This window comes from Onychomys torridus, chromosome 8, assembly GCF_903995425.1.
Source record: "Onychomys torridus chromosome 8, mOncTor1.1, whole genome shotgun sequence".
NCBI lineage: Eukaryota > Metazoa > Chordata > Mammalia > Rodentia > Cricetidae > Onychomys > Onychomys torridus.
This window is the reverse complement of record NC_050450.1, coordinates 37,664,405-37,686,390: the sequence shown is the minus strand read 5'-3', so window position 1 is coordinate 37,686,390 and position 21,986 is coordinate 37,664,405. Positions and strand designations below refer to the sequence as shown.

At 39.2% G+C, this 21,986-nt stretch overlaps 1 protein-coding gene across 1 annotated transcript; it reads right to left on the bottom strand.

The window, feature by feature from the left end:
* Positions 1-13,838: 13,838 nt before the first annotated feature.
* On the bottom strand, positions 13,839-14,774 carry LOC118589868 (olfactory receptor 10-like). The gene has a single exon (XM_036197519.1). The coding sequence runs from the start codon at positions 14,772-14,774 to the stop codon at positions 13,839-13,841; it is 936 nt and encodes a 311-aa protein (XP_036053412.1).
* Positions 14,775-21,986: the final 7,212 nt, after the last annotated feature.

Here is a 21,986-nt window from a genome sequence, read left to right as displayed (position 1 = left end):
AGCTTTCATGTGCCCAAATAACAGGAGACAATCAGATGAGGCACACAGATTAGAACATTATTCCAGACAATCCTGAAATACTCCAATATCAAGCTTTTTTATTTTTTCTCTTGCAAGTTCAATTTTATACAATCTTAAATTCTTACTCATGTCCTCTGCAGACTGGAAATCATGAGATCAGGAGCGTTATCTTTGGTTTGACCTATAACCCTGCTCCCTATGTGTCCTGAACTGTATCTAGCTCCCTTCAGCCCATGGATACCTCACTGTCTTATAGCAGAGACAGCATCTTTCCCACCTTCCCACCCTGATGTTAAGATCTAATCCAGTAACAGGTAATATCAGAGTTTCTGTGAAAAATATAAAGGGTCAAATGTAGCATTATTCTTCTCTATCAGTCTCTTTGGCTCCTCATTGGTCAAGTTGGCAGAGTGTTTCATGTAGGTGAAGTCCTAGGACTAACCAGGATGAGACCATTATTTTGTCCCCACTGCCCCATTTCTTCAGTGGCTGTGACCAGCACCACAAACCCACAATCCCTGCTCGTGACCAGCTGTCAATTTGTTCTCTTGTTAAGTCTGCTGAACTAGAAGGTTAATGAGTTGGTGCTGGACCATGATGCCAGAAAGCCATTCAGACAACATCTTTGATGCTGTTGAGGAAAAGATGGAGAAGTTGAATGATTCAATAAAGTATTAATTTACACGTAGATAAATCAATACATTGAAGTTCTTTCTTAACAAACACATTTATTATATCTTTGTGATGATATGAAAGGTGTCATTGTTATAGTTTTTAAAATATGCATACTTACAGGTGTATAATGTCAAAGTTGACCTTTGCAAGTTCATCGTCTTAGATGGTATGGTTTGTTTTGATCCTTACCAGATCCCTGCAGATCAACTCTACCACTGTCTAACTGAACCCCTGTTCAGACATGTTCACTTCACTCACTTCTGTGAGTCTCCGTTTAGCTATCACAGAACAGATGAAACAAGATTTTAAAAAAGATTTTATGATATCATATATTCAGCAAGCTATTAAGAATATGCTACATGAAATTTTGTAATATTTTTATTATATATTTTTAAATTACTTCATTTTTGTTGACATGTGTAAATTGTACATGTAACTGGGCCTATGAGTCAATTCAACATATTCACAGAGTACACTCACAGACACCAGCGTCTCCTTATCTACAATACACAGCCAACTTCCCAAACACCAGTGACCAACGTTCTACATTTAGTTTGGCATCTTTATCTTCCACATGAAAAAGGCCATGAAGCTCTTGTCTTTCTGGGTCCTGTAGTCTTCGTCTATCTACATCACTAATCTTGACCATGCAACAGGGTGTGATTTGTTAACTGTTGTAGTGCCATTTCCAAACCAGTGTATAAAGAATTAACAGAACTCAACAAATATTGTTAAATGAACTAATGAATGCATTCTCCTCCATTAGACAACACAGATGCCAAACAAATGTTTGTTTCCAGTGTAACATGAAAGGGATAAACATGTGTTATCTCTAAACGGTGGAATAAGGTTTTACTGTTTTGACCAATCCTATTCATATTTTAACAACAATGTTGTCTATAATTATAGCTATGCTTGGTATTAATGTTTATAAATGAATCAAAATTTAGAAACCTAATATAGCAATGATTTTATTTAAGATAATATTAAACAGTAAAAATTGAACTTAGCTTCAGATCATGAAGTATAAGACTCAACTTGAAAACCCCAAGTTCATGTATTAGAAAACTAGATGGCCTGGGAATATATCCAGCATTCCATGATCTCTAGCAGAGAATCTAAAACCAGTGCCGAAGTGAGGACAATCTCTCTCCACTCGTCACCACCCATAGCTTTTTGTTCCTATGTGGCCATGAGTTCCCTACTTCTGCTGATAAATCTAGTATTCCATGTCCATTATTTCAATAATTTTCTTAATAAATATCTTTAAGCCCATCAAAGAATGATCCACTCAATTCTGGAAGAATGGATTTTTTTATAGGCACCATCACTAAACTCAGGATAATAAGTTCTACAAAAAAAATAATAATTCAAGTGTCTGAAGCAATACTATTAAAAATTAATATCCCTACCTGCATATGTCTTACCTCTCCTTCTCATCTGGTTAGTTTTCTACATAAATTATCTATTATGAAGACTGTACAATTTTAAAATATCATTTCTCCCTCCAGTATCTGTTCACTCTCTCCTAGATCTCATCCTTGTAGCATTTGACATGTTGAGTAACTGGTTCTTTCTGTTCAGTATTTTTCCCCTCACTTTCTGGATATCTCCTTCCCTGCATCCTCTGTCATGGTGTCCTCTACCTGCACATTGCTAGCTCTCTTCTAATATCATACTATAAAGTATTCCTGGAAAATTCATCCATTTCAGGCCTGAGTCACACTCACTGTGTTGATAACACTCAAATATGTCTCCATTCCTCACTATTGTCTGCATTTCAGACTCCCATGGTTCATCTAGTTCAATCTTTTTATGTATTTCTGATGTTTTGATAGTTTGGTGCCCAGCTGAACATAAAGAGGCTTGCCCTTTGAAATTCTCACAGATAGCAAAGCACTTTCTTGTAAGAAACATTTCATCAAAACAATGAGTCTAGAGTCCACATTTCTTCCAGCTCCTTTGCTGGTGTCTAGAATAGCAGAGTCTACCCTCTCTAACAGAATACCAGAAAATTAATCATATCATAAAGCATGCTGAAGTTATTTTTTTAAGAACACAGTATCTAAGCTTTGTAGGATTTCTTGTAGTCTGTGGCTTTTATCTGCATTTTCTCTCAACTTCCCTTCCTTCTAACAAGCTGTGGCACTTCACTCTGTGGACCCAGGTAATACCTGCCTCTTCTTGTTGAGAACTCTTGAGCAATGAGCTACTAATCAAATTCCAGTTTTCTCCTTAACAAGGGGCCTTGATTTACCTTTAACATTAACAATGTCTTTGTGTTCGTTGACATTTCCTTGCCTGTCATTTTCACTTGGAAGGCCCCTGGACTTCAGAACATTCAACATGAAACTCATCCTTGCCCCTTATAAAAATTCTTCTTCATCTGTGTGCCACATCTCAGATCTGCCAGTCACCTGGCCAGAAAACCAGTCACCAGCCTCTACGCTGGCACTTTCTTTGAGCACACTGCACATACCACTATGACTACAATAGTATTTCTCAGTTAGAGATGAAGTCATCTATTCAGGAAGCTTCTCCAATGTCTATAAACATTTCTGTGGTTTGTTGAGGCCATGAGTGCTGCTGTGTCCTTTGCAGTGCACATAGCCCCCCCGTCAACACCACAAACACATGAATTAACCAGTCCCAAATGTCAGTTGTGTGAAGGTAACATTTTCACTTCTTGGGAGAATTCTTTTCTACTTTTGTGGGAACTGAAAACTCCTTGGTGTATGGCCGTATGGGCACTTCATCTTCTCACATAACACTTAACTATCCTTCACATTAATTTATGACCTTTAGTTTCATCATGCCAGGGCTTCTGAGGAACAGGGCCATGTCTGTCTTGTTCTTAGAACACAGATGCGAAAATGTCCTTCATAAAAAAACAGGTGTTTTAAAGTATGTATTTAGATTCTAAAGCCAAGTGCAAGTTCATGCACTTGATGGCTTCTATCCAGTTAAAGTCTTGTGCTATGGGAAAGATGGTAACTCCCGTCTGTTCTTCTCCAAAGCCAAAACTGGGACTTTCAAGGATAAATCATAATATAAGAAAACTTGGAAGAAAGGAAAACAGACTAAATATAGACTGCCTGGAAAGGAACCTGGCTTCTAGTCACTTGAAAGCTTCCTGCTCATCCAGAGCCTGAAACTTTAACTTCCATTATATTGTAAACTGTTCTAGCATTCTCTCAGCAAAGTAGGGTAGCATTATACCCAGGTGTGACACTACAGATTTTCTTCTTTTGAACTATCTTGTCAAACTTTACAGGCTCCTAATTCCCTTGACTAAATTAATTTTATATTTATATATTTGACACAGTTGATTTTTGTAACAGAAAGACTGTTGACTGTCTGTGTTCATGTCTGTATGTGTGTAGGAGTATTTATGAAATGATCTCTGAAAATAATTAAAATCCTTAAGAGCAAAAGTCATATTTAAATTTTTTCCATTTCTTCATGCCATTCTAATACATCACCGATTTTAACTAAATGGAGCCACATCTGAGCCAGAAATGTCAATCATCTGACTGAGCATCAGCGGGTCTACCTCATCCTCAACTTCCTTCATCAAAGAGTCATCCTTAAATAAGTCATTGTGTGGTAGTATGTGTTCTCACCTTTTCTATCCTTTCAGAAGTGTTTACTTGTGTTCTTTGAAAATACATTTTAAACCAATATAATTGCATTATTTTTGCCCATTCTTTTCCACATTCTCAAATCTACAGCTTCTTCTCTGATTATTATTATGATATACACACATAAAAAATATATAATTTTTCTATCTCTAATTATCTGAATGTGTTAATTTTTTAGAAGCTTCTAGAAGGCCCTCCTCACCATGGAACTTCATTAGGCAACAATGAATCCTTCTTCCTATTCTCCACCACAGCCTCCTCCTCCACAGATTTAATTTTTGCTTACTCAGTCCATCCTTTGCATGCTAAAATCGCCCTGTATCTCATTCTATCCCACATCTTTCTTCTGTGATTTTCAGGATTCCATGACATTCCTGGAAGAAACAACCAGTATTTTCTAGGATGTAGTCAGCTCATTTGACACCCAAACTAAAAATGAACAAGTCCACACTCTGCTTTCACACTGAGTCCTCCTGCAGAGAATTGCCTTCTCTCATGTCTCCATCCTTGTCTACTCCAAGAAGTCTTCCTTGATGTATCAACAACTCTGACTTTACCCCTAGTCTTTGTCTCCTAGTGATGATGTATGTACCTTATTTTGCTTGTTATTGCCTTGGCATCACAGAAGCTACATTTAGCAAAACACTATTAAGCCAATCTTTACACTTAAAAAGAAAACCAAATGTTCTATAGATGTTCACTGAGTTTCTTAACCTTATGTAACTGGAAAGTTAGTTAAAAAGTATTGTGCAACCTGCTGTGTATACTTGACTGGGAGAACAGAGAAAGACCCAGTTGGTGCTAGACTATCATCTTGCCTGAGTTCCACATTTTTACCCTCAATCCAGGGACATAAGATAACTGCCTAAAGCAATGCCTACTATTTTCTGGTTTTGTCTGTGGGTGCTGAAGTGCCACTGATCATTACTCACACACAACTCCACAGAAGAAAAGTACTGTGCTTACCTCTCTTGAGTCTGTTGGCATCAAAGGTGAGGTGAGACCCACATGGTACACTTACTTACAAGCCAAGGAAAGCCACTTGCTACTTCAGACCTGATTTCATCTGTAAGGTGGAGATCTTGAGTGAGGTGACTGTCCTGGAAAGCTTGTGGTAAGAAGTGGTTTCTTCCTTCAGCTGTGGAGGTTGCTGAGATTCACGACTTGGTGTGAGGTGCCATCATCTCCACTACACTTCCTCACTCAGCCTAAGTCAGACCCGAAAGCTGTTATACCACCATGTCAGCTAGTGTCCCTAAAACTGAGCCCTTTGATTCTGTCCTGGGGGCATTGCCCCCTTTAAAATTCACAAAAGGGAGAGTTGTTTATGAGTTAAGTCCCTAGAGACCTGTAGACCCTGACGAGGCAATTAAAAGCAGCCAATGGGCTCTCCAAGACCTGAAATACAGGCCTCAGTTTTCCCTATTCCCCATATACTGCTCAAATAATAACATTATTATTCAGTATCCTCAATACACAAACCCCAAAGATGAGGACATGCTAGCCCCAAACTGCCTCACTGAAGTCAATGGGAGCTGACTAGCTGCTGCCTCTCCCTTGGAAAGCGTGGCATGTCTTCACTGAACCACCCCTTTCTGACTACACAAACCTCCATCCTGTAGGCATTCTGATTGTTGTATGAGAGTTTTAAATTACTTGCTACATTTCTTCATTTTTTTCTTTCTTTGTGTGTGTGTGTGTGTGTGTGTGTGTGTGTGTGTGTGTGTGTGTGTGTGTTGGTATTGAGGTCAAAGGACCTCTCCTACCATGTGGGTCACATAAGGTTTGGATGCAAACACATTTATCCTTTGCTCCCTACCCTGAGTTCTTAAGAAGAGGACAGAAGAGAAAGACTGGAGAATCTAGGGCAACATATCAGACTTGGAAGCAAATGGTGAAGTCCTTGTCCATCTTGCAGAACTTCTCAGAATCTGTATCCAAATGTTGCCATGCATCCTGCTCTCATGTCTCAGGAAAGGGAACCACTCCCTTATGTAATTTTCAGCCCTTCTATTATAAACTGTCTTTTGAACACCAATATTCATCTTCAGTATCACAAGGAAACTCATCTTCGACATACATAGCAACTTCTCAAATATTGAGAAGACATTCCTGCTATGGAATGTCTTTCTGTACATTGTGAACATACGTTGCTCTCATTGGTTGATAAATAAAGCTGTTTGGCCAATGGTGAGGTAGAATAAAGTTAGGCAGTGCATTCAAAGTGAGGATGGAGATGAAGAAGGGTGGTGTGAAGCAGAAGCTGTGAGTCAACTCCAGGAGAAGGAAGATACGAGAAAATTGGTAATGCCGTGAAGCCACGTGACAAAACATAGATTAATAGAAATGGGTTTGATTAAGTTATAAGAGCTGGTTGATAATGAGCCTGAGCCATTGGCCATATAGTTTGTAATTAATATAAACCTCTGTGTGTTTGTTTACTTGGGACCAAGTGGCCGCAGGACCGGGTGGGACACAGAAAAATTTCCAGATACTTATCCTAAGTTTCCCCTCCCAGAAACTTTTTTCTTTGATATTTTTCTAAGGAGTCTAATGCTAGTTTGAATCCTGCCCACCCGACTTCCTTTCTACTCCTAATCTCAGTAACTAAAACCTTACTATACCCGAAATAATCCTGATTAGTTATCCTCTATAGCTATTGAGGTTAACTGAATCATGGTTGTTAGTTGGCTAGTATAGCATTTGCCTACTGAGCATATCAAGCTGTGGGGTGTGTTATAAGAGATAAGTTATAAGGCAGACAAAACTAGCATTTAGAGGGCTAATCTCTGTTACTGCAGATCATACTCAAGGGCTCTTCCACACATAATGCCACCCATGCAGAGGCAAACAAGTAGGGGGTCAGTGCTTCCTGAATTGAGTACAGCAAGCTTGTTTTGTTTGGGACCATATATTGGTTTAAATATTAAGGCAACTCCACGTAGTTAAAGGTCAAAGCTGGACCGGCTACCCATTACAACCACACTCTAGCCCATCAGGAACAGGGTGAAAACCCGTAGTGACTACAAATCGCTTGCTAGGATTTGAACAGCTGACAGTCCCAGCACAAAACCTATAAAGTCATGTCCCTTTCTCTCTGTTAACATCTTTGTGCTTACCATGTTTTAGGCCATCTCATTTGCATCTGGGGTACATACTTGTGATCTCAATGACAAATACAATGAGGAGCATTAAACAATAGAAAGTGCTGTAAAACAACAGCTTTTTGGAATGCCTAAAGGTGTTTGTATTCCACTCAGCACATATGGCTTCAGGGACGGGGTGGGAGGTAGATGTTTTGAGGAGCACAGTGGATTAGTTTGATAGAGGGCCTTCAAGAATGGTATGTGGAAAGGACTTTAGAAAGAAGTTTCATTTTAAATGGTCCGTCAGAGAAATATCTACCTGGCCACATCCTCAGGAGTATTCTAGAAGTCTCTCAGGTCATCTGATGGAAACTAGCTCAATGTATTTTGAGGAATGCTCTTGCACAGGGAAATTGGGAATGGACATACTGGCTGGGAAGCTGACTGAGATCCTTAGGTACAATGTAGTGCTGACAGATACATTCCCACCTATGCACAATTACTACTGAGTAACAGTAAGGTGTATTTCCTTTGCCTTTTCCAAGAGAAAATATTACACTATCTTTCATTATTTTCATATTTGGAATGAAAACAAGTTAAAAGGACACTGATCAAAAGGCGCTTGTAGCTTCTTGGTTAGGGGTGGGACTCTGCATCTACCTCGGCTGCTCAGTGCTGGGACTCTAGCAGGCTTGGATCTACCTCGGCTTCTCAGTGCTGGGACTCTAGCAGGCTTGGATCTGTGTAGGTCCTGTGCATGCTATCACAGTGTCTGTGAGTTCATATGTGCATCAGTCGAAAGGCCCACCCTCAGCCAAGAAGCTATTTGTTATCAATGCCTCCTGAGAAAGGGGAAATCAGTTTCTCCATTGAGGTGTCGCTAGGTGTGTCAACCACTCCAGGCCCATGCCCAGGAGTAGTTGGCCAATATAAAACATGCTCCATGAGATGTTTAGGGAAGGTGCATACACTTCCTGTTTTGCTTTATTTTAGTACTTTTGTCATTGTTTTGGTAGGTTGGTTGATTTGATTTTGGGGTTTTGTTTTTCTCAGAGTGACAAAGAACATGATGTTAGATGAGCAGGGAGGTGGGGAAAGAATATGATTAAAATAAAAATGCTCATAGATTGGGCTGGAGAGATGACTCAGCCATTAAAGTCTAGGCTCATAATGAAGAAATGTTCATAAATTGTAATAATTAATGATTACATTAAATCAAACTTATCTTCCTGTATTGTCCCTTAACCTTTTCCTTGCTCAAGATGAGGAAGCTTCACAATAGAAAGTCCTACCAAAATAGGACTCAGTATTTGGGAGACAGAGGCAGGAAGATTTCTGTGAGTCTTAGGTCCTACATAGAAGACTTTGTCTCAGAGAGAGAGAGAGAGAGAGAGAGAGCTACTAAGACTTTAGATTCTTAAGTACAGGCTCACATTCTAAGTTGTCTGTGACCAAGAAATTAGTAAGTAGGGCAAGCCATGATTAAAATGATACACCTTCTGTTCTGAGCATGAAAATCTTTCCCACTCACTCCTAAAAATACATACCAATGCAGATAAAAATAGGAAAAATGAGCAGTATGCAAAAGTGGCTGTCCCCTGAGATGGTTCTCTTGTTAATTGCTGTATAGAATTTCATGGCATCAGAATTCTAGAGTATACCCATCATGTTTTGAGAAAGAAGTCACCGAATCACTTTTTATATTGTTTCTTTTGAGACAACATGGCTGGGAACATGTCTGTATACAACTCTGGCACTTATATAAAAGAGTTTCTCTGGTTTTTCACAGAGTCAAATCCTGAGACAGAGGAGGTGGAGATTTTTTTTAAAAAAAGATTTATTCATTTATTATATATACAGTATTCTATCTGCACATATTCCTGCATGCCAGAAGAGGGCACCAGATCTCATTATAGATGGTTGTGAGCCACCATGTGGTTGCTGGGAATTGAACTCAGGACCTTTGGAAGAGAGATTTTTAATACTGAAAGAACTGTCGTATTGATGGAGCTTGTTTTGTTCTTATTCTTAAAAGCAATAAGAATGAAGTTATAGCTGGGCAGTGGCAGCGCATGCCTTTAATCCCAGCACTCAGAAGGCAGAGGAAAGTGGATCTTGTGAGTTCAAGGCCAGTCTGGTCTACAGAGCGAGTACCAGGACAGCCAGGACTACACAGAGAAACCCTGCCTTGAAACCACCCCCCCAAAAATGACATTATTGAATTCCGCATTTAATATTTGTTACTAAAAGGATTATGGAAATTTACCTCATTATTTTAATTTGTGTTTCAGTGATTGCAAACAGGGTTGAATATTTTTGCATTTTAAAAACATTAGTTCTTGAACTATTTTGTACAATGTGCTTTAATCCCACTCACTGCCCCCACCTCTTCCCAGACCCACCCTCTTCCCTACTACTTCTGTGTCTTCCTCTGTTTTTAACCCATCTAACAACTGCCAATAACTCACTGCTAGGTGTTCAGCTTCCCTCCACATGCTGGTATTCGATCTGGCTCAGGCTTGCACAAGTGTTGTGCATGCTGTCACAACTGTTGTGTCCAGTTGGCACTGCCTCCTTGTAGTGATCCACCACCTCTGGTCCTTACACTCTTTTTGACCCCTTTCTCACAGCAATCCCAAAGGCTGTGGAGGCGGGGTACAGCACACATGCTTCATTTAGGGCTGAGAATTCTTCAGTCTATGGTCCTCTACACCTTGGCCAGTCGTGGGTCTCTGCCTTAGTCACTGTCGACTGAGAGGAAAAGCATTGGTTGTTGCTCCTTCAGTTTATTCTGGAACTACCTATTCATGCACTTCTCTGTTTTATGAGGATATTTGTACTTTCCTGTAAGATGGGTTTGATGGGTTTCATGTTCTGTATACCAACCTTCTGTGGGTCATGTACACTGCAAATACCTCTTCATCTCCAGCTTGATGTTCCCTATATGAAGTGTGTTGTACAGCATGGGGCAGTGGGGAAGGACTGTACACATGTATGTGCGCATGAGCATTTAATGCCTATCCTTTCCTTACTGTTGTAAGTTTTCTCTAAAATATATCAAGATAAGACCACCAAAACTTCTATGTTCTGGAAATTTTAGTCTCTTCCTTTTTACAAGACCATGAGTCAACTTGGTAGATGATGCCATTGTCATGCAGTGTTTATTGGATGCCCAGGCTTCCCAAATGATTTGGCCTTTATCATGTACCAAATTTTTATATGTGTTTGTTTCTGTTTCTGGTGGTCTGTTTTGTCCTGTTGTTCCATCTTCTACTCCCGGGCCAACAGCCATTGTGTTAGTTGTCACAGAACTGCAGCATTGTAAAATGTTGTGGCTTAATTCTCCAAACATTTTTATTTTTCAAAGTTTTTTGTTTTTCTTTTTGGTTCCTGATTTCCATATGAGAATATAAGGGATCAATGAGTCCCCTCCCCCCCCCAACAAAAAAAAACAAAGAAACCTTTAGGTTTTATTAAAATTTCATTGGGGAATAATTAAAATTGTTTGTTGAAAATGGCTTTTCTTTCACTATCCAGTATTCTAACCCATGAATATGATAGAAGTCTAAAAGAATTCAGATACTTTTTTCATGTCCTTCTGAACATAATTTTTCTTTTCTACAGCATTTTCTATCTGGTTATGTGTTAGTACTTCAGAATATTGTTATTTAAATTTTTTATTTTAAATGGTAGTGAAATAATAAATAGAATTAGTTGTTTTAAGAGTACATATCAATCAGATTAAGGATATTTTTTAGAAAATTTCAGACCTTTCTCATCCTACATTCCATCTCTTTGGAAATTCCTGTGTATTCTGTTTCTATTCTCAGCTCTATGTAGCTTACATCAGTGGAGTTATTCTGTATTTGTTTCCTTATGGCATCTGCATTTCATATAGCTAATATATTCAAGGTTCATTCATGATATAGCATGGATCAGCTTCCACTTTCCTTTTGAAGACTAACACAAACAGACACACACACACACACACACACACACACACACACACACACACACCTCCCATAGTTTATCTATTCATCTGGTGATGGGTGACAGACTCCATATCACCTTTGCCTGTATGGTATGGCTACTGTGAACAATTTTTCTATGAATGTGAATACACAGGTATCTCCTTAAAGCCTTGTTTTCAATTCTCTTGGATATATACCCAATTAAGTGGACAGATCATACAGTACTTCTGTTTTTAATCTTTTTGAGGAATCTCCATTCTGTTTTTCGTAGTAGAAGCAGAACCATTTTCCAAATTACCCATGCAATTAATTTTTATGTTTGTTTGTTTTTACAAACTTTAAAAAGAAAAAAAGCTTTCTAAAATCCCGTGTTTCAAAGCATTACAAATTCTCTTGTATAATCTGTGTAGAGATTAAGCAATCCAATAGAAAGTAGTTTCACCTGATGTTTTCTAATTTTCAGATCACTTTCTCTTTTTATCAGTTGTGTTTTTCAATACAATGTTGAAGAGAAGAAGGTTCTCTACCTTGTTTATTGTATGAAACAGACCAGCATTTCACCAGCACAATGGTGGAAGATGTTAGACTCAGTTTTGGCTCATCTAGAGCATCATCTCTTCTAAGCTTGCTGTGACTTTTTGTCACAAATTGGTGCTGACTGTTTACAAATGACTTTTCTCCTCACCCTAGGAATGCTATGATGTTTATCACTTGTCTATCAGTGTTGTAAGATACATGTACAAAGTCTAGTGTTGACTTCTCACTTGGTTGTTGTGATGAATTCATTTTAACTATGTTTTTATAATAGGTTTATATCCATCTGAATTCAATTTACTAACATCTTTTTGAGGACTTTGCTTCTATATTGAAAATAGATCAACCTACATTCTGGTCAGTAGTCTTCTGTATTGGAAAATAGATTGATCTGCATTCTGGTCAGTAACATCTTTGATTTGTTTTGCATTGAGGTTACAAAGGCATAAGAAAGTGGGTTGATTTTCTTGATGGTAATTTTCATTTTCTATTCTCTGAAAGGATTGGAACAGAATAGCTGCTTTGTTCCTTGAAATTTGATGAAGTTCACTTGGAATTTGTCAGAATAAAAGACATTCAGTTACCAATTCTAGGTCTATTGGTTTATTGTTATAAATTATTATTACATCTTATATAATACATGCTATGTTATATAATATGTAAATAATTAGTTTATAAGTTATTATAAATTTCTAGTTGATTATTATTTATTAAATTTAATATTATTTAAATATCAAATATTTTTATTTTTCAATTTAATTATTAACAGTTCCAAACATGTATATAATACAATCTGATCACACTTCCCCTTTCCACTTGTCAGTGTGTGTGTCTGTGTGTTTGAGAAAAGACATTCTAGGCTACTTCATTTTCTCTTCAACAAGAATGGGAAACGGGAATTAACATTTATTGCATACACACTACAAATCAATTATTGATAAAGTGATTGATATCATGCTTATTTTACATAAAAAACAACAAAATGAGTAAGGGAAGGAAGATGCTTTGACCATTCAGAGCTCTACCGAAGTGTAAGCCTAAATATATGTGATAGCCAAATCCTAGACTTTTCAGCACACATACCAAGGCCATCAATGGAAAGCTGTGTCAGTTTGAATGAGAATGGCCTCCATAAGTTCATATGTTTGAATATGTGGTCTTCAGTTGATGGAACTATTTGGGAAGGATTAGGAGGTGTAGCCTTATTGAAGGAAATGTGTCACTAGAGGAAGGTTTTGAGGTTTCTCCACTTGAGTAAATAAGCCCATCTAAAAGCCACATGCTCTATAAAACAGCTGTTCGTGATCTGATTATTTTCTCTAAGTACCATAGAATAGTAAACACTTTAAGAAACCTTTGAAATGGACTCTGATGCAGCAAGAATTTGACAGGACCACCAAAAGTGAGAAACATACAAACAAACAAAAAACAGTAAACTCATGTCCTCTGCCTTGGATCAACCATACTGCCAACTTTAGGACAGCTTGTTGGGATCTGACTTTGTAAAGAGTCTGAGTCACAGCTAATTCTCCCTCTCCCAACCCCTCTCTCACAGTGTACTCTTCTCAACCTCCTGTTCTTGTTTTGGAAAGCTATGATACAATCACTCACCTACTGCTGAGCAATGACCAGAGAGTGACCTAAAAAGCACCCAAAGGAGATCCCTGCTTCCAACTTCCCACAGGAAGGCACCAAGTCCAGGTGCCTACTGAGGATGTATTTAGTATTTCTGACAAGTTCATAAATGTATATACTGAATTTTGATCATTTTTACCCCGTGTTATCCTCTTTCCTCTCTCCCTCTTTTCCAGTGAAACTCTTTTCTCCACAAGCCCATAAAGATTGTTTTCTAGAGACCAATGGGCTCAATTATCCTGGAGACAACACAGAAAAAAAAAAGTTGTTTTTTACTACCTTGATTCTATGCCTCTCCCAAGCACCTTCCACAGAGCCCCCTTCACATCCTTATTCCTCAGGGTATAAATCAGAGGGTTGAGCATGGGGGTGACTATGGTATAAAAAAGGGCAACAAACTTCCCCTCATTCTCAGAATAGCTGTCATTTGGTTGCAAGTATGTGTAGATGGTTGAGCCATAAAACATAGAAACCACCAGGAGGTGTGATCCACAAGTCCCAAAAGCTTTTCTGCGGCCAGATACTGACTTGACCTTCAACACAGCCCTGGCAATGTGTGCATAGGATCCTAGAATCAGTGTCGCAGGGAAAACCAAGATTATGGCTCTGGCCACAAACATCTTGGCCTCTGTTCCAGCTGTGTCCTTGCAAGCCAGCTTGAGGAACACAGGCATCTCACAGAAGAAATGATTCAGTCGATGGCCACAGAGAGGCATAGCCATCATGAGACCTGTCTGGATCAGGGAGTTCACGAGGCCTGCTACCCATGATGAGATAGCCAATGCTTGGCACAGAAGAGGGTGCATAATGGTTGTGTAGAGGAGTGGGCGACACACGGCGGCATAGCGGTCAAAGGCCATGACCACTAGAAGCATACTCTCTGTCGAGCCCAGGGCAAGGACACTGAAGAGCTGGGCCACACACCTTCCATACGTGATCGTGTGGTCATGTCCCTCAATATTGATCATGAGCTGGGGCACAGTGCTTGTGGTATAGCAGAGGTCCAAGAAGGAGAGATGGGAGAGAAAAAAGTACATAGGTGTGTGCAATCGGAGGTCCAATTGGGAAAGAGCAATGATGGTGGTGTTGCCAAAGATAGTTAAGGAGTAAAAAATCAAAATGTAGATGAAAAGAATGAGTTCTAATTGAGGCCAGTCTGAGAAGCCCACCAAAATGAAGCCTTTGCCCAAACTGGCATTGAAGCTTCCCATAGCCTTTGGCCTGCACAGTAGCAGAAGACAATGCAGGGCATCTGTTGAAGAAAACATATTAAGACATTATTCATAGCATTCTTCAAGTAATCACAAATTGATCTGTTTTATTATTCAATTCTATTTTATCCAGTCTTTTATTCTTACTTTTCTCTTCTATAAACTGAATTAGGAATGATATCATCTTTGTTTGAACTGTAGCTCAGCTGTTTGCTCTAAGACTTCAACCTGGCCCTTCAGACTTGTGGATCCAATGTTTCTTACTCAAAAGTTAAAAAGTGCTTTGAAAATCTAAGGTCTATTCGTTAGCTCATTTCAGATTTGAATCCAGGCTCAGCCAGGAGGCAATCACAGTTTTGACCCCTAGGTCCTCATCTGCCTCCTTCTACACCATGGATATTGTCAGTGAACCCATCCAAGAGGCCCCACTCACAGTAGCTGCCATCTGTCACAGAAGACTGAGAAGTAGTTTCACTTCTTTGGAGAGAAAAATAGCAAGAAATGTGTTCCTTGGGATTTGACCCTGCTTCTTTAGCTAAAAATGTTCACAATTCAATTCCACAGAAAAAGCTGTTTTTTCTTCTCTATCCAAGCCCTCTTTGAAACTAGTTCCTTCTAGTTCCTTTTGTTCCCTTGATGACATTCATGCCACAAGTGTTTGTCCTTCTAGAAGCTCCTCTGTGGTAGGGTGTGGTGGTATTGTGTTCCACGTAGACTATGATAAAGCCATTAATCTGATTAATACCATGGAAAGATCGACTTTGGGCTACAAACTGCTCAGGACAATTTTGAGATGGCTAGCTGAGATGATCCAGCCTGACAGACTACTTGAACAAGGACTTGTGACAAGCCCTGAACTTTATCATTATGCAGCAGTGGGACAAATGATACAGGACTTGACAATTAACCCAAAAAATAGAGTTTTTGTTTAAAAAAGAAAAAGGAGAATATAGATATGAGGACCCTGAGAAAAAAAGATAAAGAAATAATTGGATAAATGGGTAGATCATTGAATCTACACTAAAAAGAAAAAGGGAAAGATATAAAAAATGACAAAAGGTAGATTGTTGGAACTTTTATGAAAAGAAAAAAGAGAATATGAATATGATAAGAAAAAAAGATCAGTTTTTGAATCTACTTTTAAAAAGGAACTATTTGTTTTACATAGGATAAGTAATGAAAATTTTTGGTCTGAGTTTATCAAATGTTACTGGACTGGACATTGTTATATATAATAGAGTTTTTCTCCTGAATCTGTCAAATATTAATGAACTAGACATAATGTAATCTTGACTGTGTATATTGTATATACTTATTGGATATGATTTTTCTTGTATTAGTTATAACCTTTTTAAATTTTAGACAAAAAAGGGGAAGTGTGGTGGTATTGTGTTCCCCAAAATATTGTGCACCCTAATAAATTTATCTGGGGGTCAGAGAACAGACAGCCACTAGATACAGAGCCAAAAATGGTGGCTAGAAAATGGGTTAGAGCAAACCATAGCAGAAGCTGGGTGGTGGTGGTGCACGCCTTTAATCCCAGCACTAGGGAGGCAGAGCTAGGCAGATCTCTGTGTGTTCAAGGATACAGCCAGCATGGAGACACTCGCCTTTAATCCCAGGGAGTGACAGCAGAAAGAGAAAGATATATAAGGCATGAAGACCAGAAACTAGCAGCATTTGGCTGGATAAGCATTCAGGCTTTGGAGCAGCACAGTTCAGCTGAGATCCATTCGGATGAGGACCCAGAGGCTTCCAGTCTGAGGAAACAGAATCAGCTAAGGAACTGGTGAGGTGAGGTAGCTGTGGTTTTGTTTTGCTTCTCTGATCTTCCAGCATTCACCCCAATACCTGGCCTCAGGTTTGATTTTATTAGTAAGACTTTTTAAGATTCCTGCTACAGTAGGGGACAGGCCAAATATAAAAGTAAGTATTAGTGCATTTCACAGAAATAGTAAATAATTAATAAACATCATCACATGCCTTTCTGGTACTGAGGGTGTCAAATGAATGTCACTTTCATTCCAGATACAGCATGGCTGTTGAATAAACTTTCTTCAGTGTATCATGTGCCTTCACCTTTTTAGAGCTCATGAAATTTACCTGCAAATCAACTGCTAACACATCAACAAACGGTAGAGGTGTGATAGGCATAAACTATCACTCTCCTCAAAAGATGGACACTTCTTATACAAATATAAATAAGATTATATTAAAGCATGCCAAAAAGAGAGAAAACCAGAAATGTCATTCCAAAATCTACTAGCCTATGATTAGGGGGAGGCAGTTTTGCATACTTAATTAGTTCCTTTTTTGGCAAGTTTACCAAACTGGAATATTATCATCAGTGAGTCAATGCTGAACTTAACGCCCTTAGGTCCATATCATGGCCCCACAGATCAGCTCTAACACGGGCAGCTGTGCCTCCTGCTCTGAAATATTTGCTTCTGTGAGTCTCAGCTTAGTTACCCATAAAACAAAGGAAATAGCTGGCTCCAAGCAATTTGGGTTGTGGTTACATGAAATAATGTGTCATGTGTATTACAATAGGTTGTTTGTTCTCATTGTTAACACTGTTCTGCCTTCATAATTAGCAATTAACTTGTGCAAATTAGGCTGCATAATTCACTCAGCATTGTACGTCCAACACTTACTGCAGTAGCTGGAAAATAACAAACAATATTATTGACTGATTGGATGAATAAATAAATGAATGAGGGGATGAATGCATTTTTTAATGCTAGCACCATGTCTGATGTACACAAATGTCTCAGCACATCTGCACTGTTCCTCACTTAGTTGCACAGGGTTTTTTATTCACTCCTATTTTATACTGCTAACAATGATTTTATATTGTGGCATATAGAAGTGAATAATATTTTTCATCTTTAAATTTTGTGTGTATGGGTGTTTTGTCTGCATGTATTTCTGTATGTATGCTGTGTATGCCTGGTGCCCACAGAGTCCAGAAGGCACCGAATCCCCCAAAACCAGAATTTACAGATGCCTGAGGGTGTTAGGAATTGAACCCAGGTCCTCTGGAAAAGCAGCAAATGCTCTTAACAAGTGCTCTTAACCACTGAACCATCTCTCCAGCCCCCAATTAATGTATTTTCAATCAGCAAAGCTTAGTGTTATAATTCTAATATGATAATCAAATGAACAATGATCCAAGATATTTCAATATGATAAAACTCAGAGCCTTACATCAGCAATGATCATTTTAATGAATAAAAAGCTTGGATAATTTTGAAGCAGAGGTATTAAATTTAGTTTTCAACACTTGCTGCTGGCAGCTAGATGCTCTACAGAGGGCTGGCAATACTCAGGAGAAGCCTGGGGCTAAATGGGCAGACCCAGAAGCATATATCTCTAAACCCTAAAAACTAGGGACTCCAGGCTTTAGAAGCCAACCTACGTCTTCTGGGTTAGGGATGGGGGCCACCTAGACCCTATCTCCAGTTAATAATCACGTGCAAATAAAAATTTAGTTTTCTCCAAGGGAGTCTCACTGGGGAAACCAACTACTCTTATGGGTAGGCTACATGCCCAACAGTAGATGGCCAATAGGAAACTAATTCAATGGCGTCATTGGTGGTTCTTTGACTCCTAATGTCGTGTCAGGGATTTTTTTCTTTAATTTTAGTTTTTATTTTATTTTATAGTTATATGTTTTTCTATCTTTTTACCCTACAGGTCCTTTGCACATATATTATGGCTTCCAGTTTAGTATTTTTATGTGATTCCTGAGTGTGCAAACAAGTGGGTTTCTGTGTCTGTATTTGTTTCTTGCATCTTTTCTTTTTTTATTTATTTATTTATTTTATTTTTTTTCAAGACAGGGTTTCTCTGTGTAGCTTTGCGCCTTTCCTGGAACTCACTTGGTAGACCAGGCTGGCCTCTAACTCACAAAGATCCGCTTGGCTCTGCCTCCCGAGTGCTGGGATTAAAGGCGTGCGCCACCACCGCCTGGCTCTTGCATCTTTTCTTACGCTCTTTTCCTTCTATTTATCTGTTTTGTCCTATTCTGATGTGATGGTTTTTGTTTTATCTTACATTATATTTGTTTTCTAATGAGAGACAGAAAGGGCACAGTGGATCAGAAGGGAGGGGAGGTGGGGAGGAACTGGGAGGAGTAGAAGGAGGGGAAGTCAGAATCAGAATCTATTATGTGAGAAAAAAAATCTATTTTTAATAAAAAAAAAAAAAAAAAAAAGGAGGGAAAAAGAACCCAGCCTTATGGCTATAGATCCTGTGACTGGAAGCTTAGTGCTCTGGGCTTAAATATCAGAGGCCCCAGCACTTCATGCCTATGTAATCCTTAGCTTCCAGCACCGGTGAGCAGCAGTGGGAGGCGGCAGCAGGCTGCAGTGGGGGCAGCAGGCTGCAGCTGCCCTTCTGGGGGATAAAGTAAGGGGAGTTCTTCCCTTCTGCCCTGAGTGAAAGTGATTGCTAGATTTTTCCAAGGCTTGTGATGACAAAAATCCAAAATCTAGTTTAAGGTTCTTAAAAGAATTGGAGCTGGGATAAACAGCAGGAGTGGTAGCATGCCTTCCTCAAAGCATCTGTAGTACGTTCAGAAGCTGAGCTGCCATGAGGGAAGTCTGACCCGCTGCCATTGAGTGGCAGCTCGGCCGATTGTCCTCCGCTCAAGGAAGCCAGGATCTAGCAAAGGGTCTAACAGCTCTCTCCTGGGGATTTAAATTTCCCCACCATCCAACATCTTCCTTATTCAAAGCAAAAATAAACATAAAAAAGTTTGTTTATTACATATATACAAAGAACACTAAATATACCCAGGAGAGAGACAGAGAGGGAGAGAGAGAGGGACAGAGACAGAGACAGAAAGAGAGAGAAACAATAATAATTAAAGGATAAGGTCATAAGTTTGAGAGAGTGAGGGCCATGGAAGAAGTTGGAGTGGGGAGAAGAAGAGATGGAAATTATATGAATACATTACTCATATATGAAATTCTCAAAAAATAGAAATTTAAATTAAAAAGAGAAAATAGTTTTTTAACTGTGTTTACAGTAAAGAGTTATCATTAACAGTACTCTACTCTTGGACAAATACCCACAGAGACAAGTGGATCATTTTATCTATCTCAGGCACAGTTGGACAATTGTATAATGGAAGATACCAAAATTGCAGAACTTCCAACTAGTTCACAAGAATGTGGATGACAACCCCGAATAGCCACATTAGCTCTAAGAAAGAAAAACAAAGCTGGATATGTCATACTTCCAAGAACGTTACAAAGCAACAGTGTTTTTAAGAGCTATAAAGAGCACATAGGCCCCTGGAGTGGGAGAGAGAGGCCAGGAACAAATCTCAGTACACAGTCAATGGCTGTTTCCTAAGGACACCAGGAGGACACAAAGAATAAAGGACAGTCTCCCACATAAGTAGCATTGGAAGAAATGTGTTTCCATGAGCAAAGGATAAGACCGTAACTATCAAACACCACTCACAAAACTGCTCAACAATGATAACAGCAGATACCGCCACTGAGAACATCATGGAGGCAACTGAGAGACACTGTAAGAGAAATAAGCCAGAATTGGAGAAAAAAAAAGTATAACCTCAACACCTCACCAGCACACACAACGTGAAAGAAAAGTAATATAACAAAATAAACGTTAAGAGGATGAAATAAGGGGACAATGTGAGGTTACAGGACACAAGTGCAAGATATGTAGGATTGAAAAAAAATAGGTATGAGATTGTACTCTTTGGGGAAATTGTACTAAAGGAACAGGAACAGAGGGAGGGGGAGGAGGGAGAATGAATGCAAATCACTGTTAATTGCACAATCACAATCCTTTCAAGAATTAATTTTACTCTCATGTGCTTGTTTCAGAAAGAGCAACATTACAGAATTTACCTAACCAGAAGACTGGCTGTCAGTAGCTGTACTCCAACCTTGTTCAATCACCTTTCCATGTCACCTCATTTGAGAAAGCAGTTCATCAGGGGTGATTTTTTTTTCCCCTCAGTGGAATTTGGTGATGTTGCAGGCATTTGAGACCAATGTGGTTTTCACTTCATTTGTATGGGTGAAGAATGTCCATGTACAACCTATACTGCATAGCAGACTCTATCACCACCATGACACACACAAGAGTGGTGTGGGTTTGAACATCAGCTGGGCTGATAAAAACTTCTCTAAGAGACAGGCTTCAATGCTTCCCATCTGAGCTAACCCCTTGCTGTAAGAGCCTCCCAGGCACCGTACCTTCACATACAGACTATGACGTCCAACTTAATTTCTGATGTGATTATTTTACCTGCAACACCATTCTCGAGCTTCCAGAGAGCATTGCTGTTTCCAGCATATCTGCAATTATAATTCTAGGATGCAGGAGAAAGACTGCCACGTGAAACCAGCAGAAGAGACTCCAAGTCTGAAGGCAGCACCAACTTTCAGAGGTTCAGAGAAAAGCAGTCTCAACCATATTTAGAAAGAGATGTGGAGGTGCCTTCTTTCTTAAGGATGAGAACAGGAAGATGGTGGTCGAGAAGAGAGGTACTACAACATATATCCTCATCACTACTATGTTACGCTGGTTTCCTTCTGTCTAATCAAAACCTCAATGCTTGCCTGCCCCAGTGTGAGCCTTTATGTTTTTATTACTTTTGTTTTTGACGTTATAATCATTTCCCCCTTCTCTTTTCTCCCTCCAGACCCTCCCATAAACCAACCTGTGCTCTTTCATTAATTGTTGTTGCATACATATATGTATATTTCCATGCATATATATTCCTAAATATAGCCTGCTTGGGCTGTATAATGTTACTTGTATGTCTGTTTTGTATGTTAAGTATCCCTGTAATGACCATTTGGTGTGGACAGCCATCAGAATATTTTTCTTTTGAGAATTCCTTCTACTTCCTAGTCCCAAGGGCCCTGCTGAGATTGGATGGTCTTCAGAAATGAATATCCAAGATCAGCTGAAGTATCTTAATGCCCCCATAGGACTGATATCAAGGACACCATGTGTTCACCACAGGTGATCTCACCGAGCCTGCGTTCGACACACTTCTACTGCTTAGAACCAGTAGTTGCATTTATGATGTATTACTAATGCTTCATAGAGGGTTTTTCCACCCTTCCCTGGGCTCCTGGCTGGGATTTGCTCACATCCACTTCTACTGATCACAAAGAGAAGACCTCTGCTTAGCCAATTCCCTTTGAGTCTTTCACCTTTCTA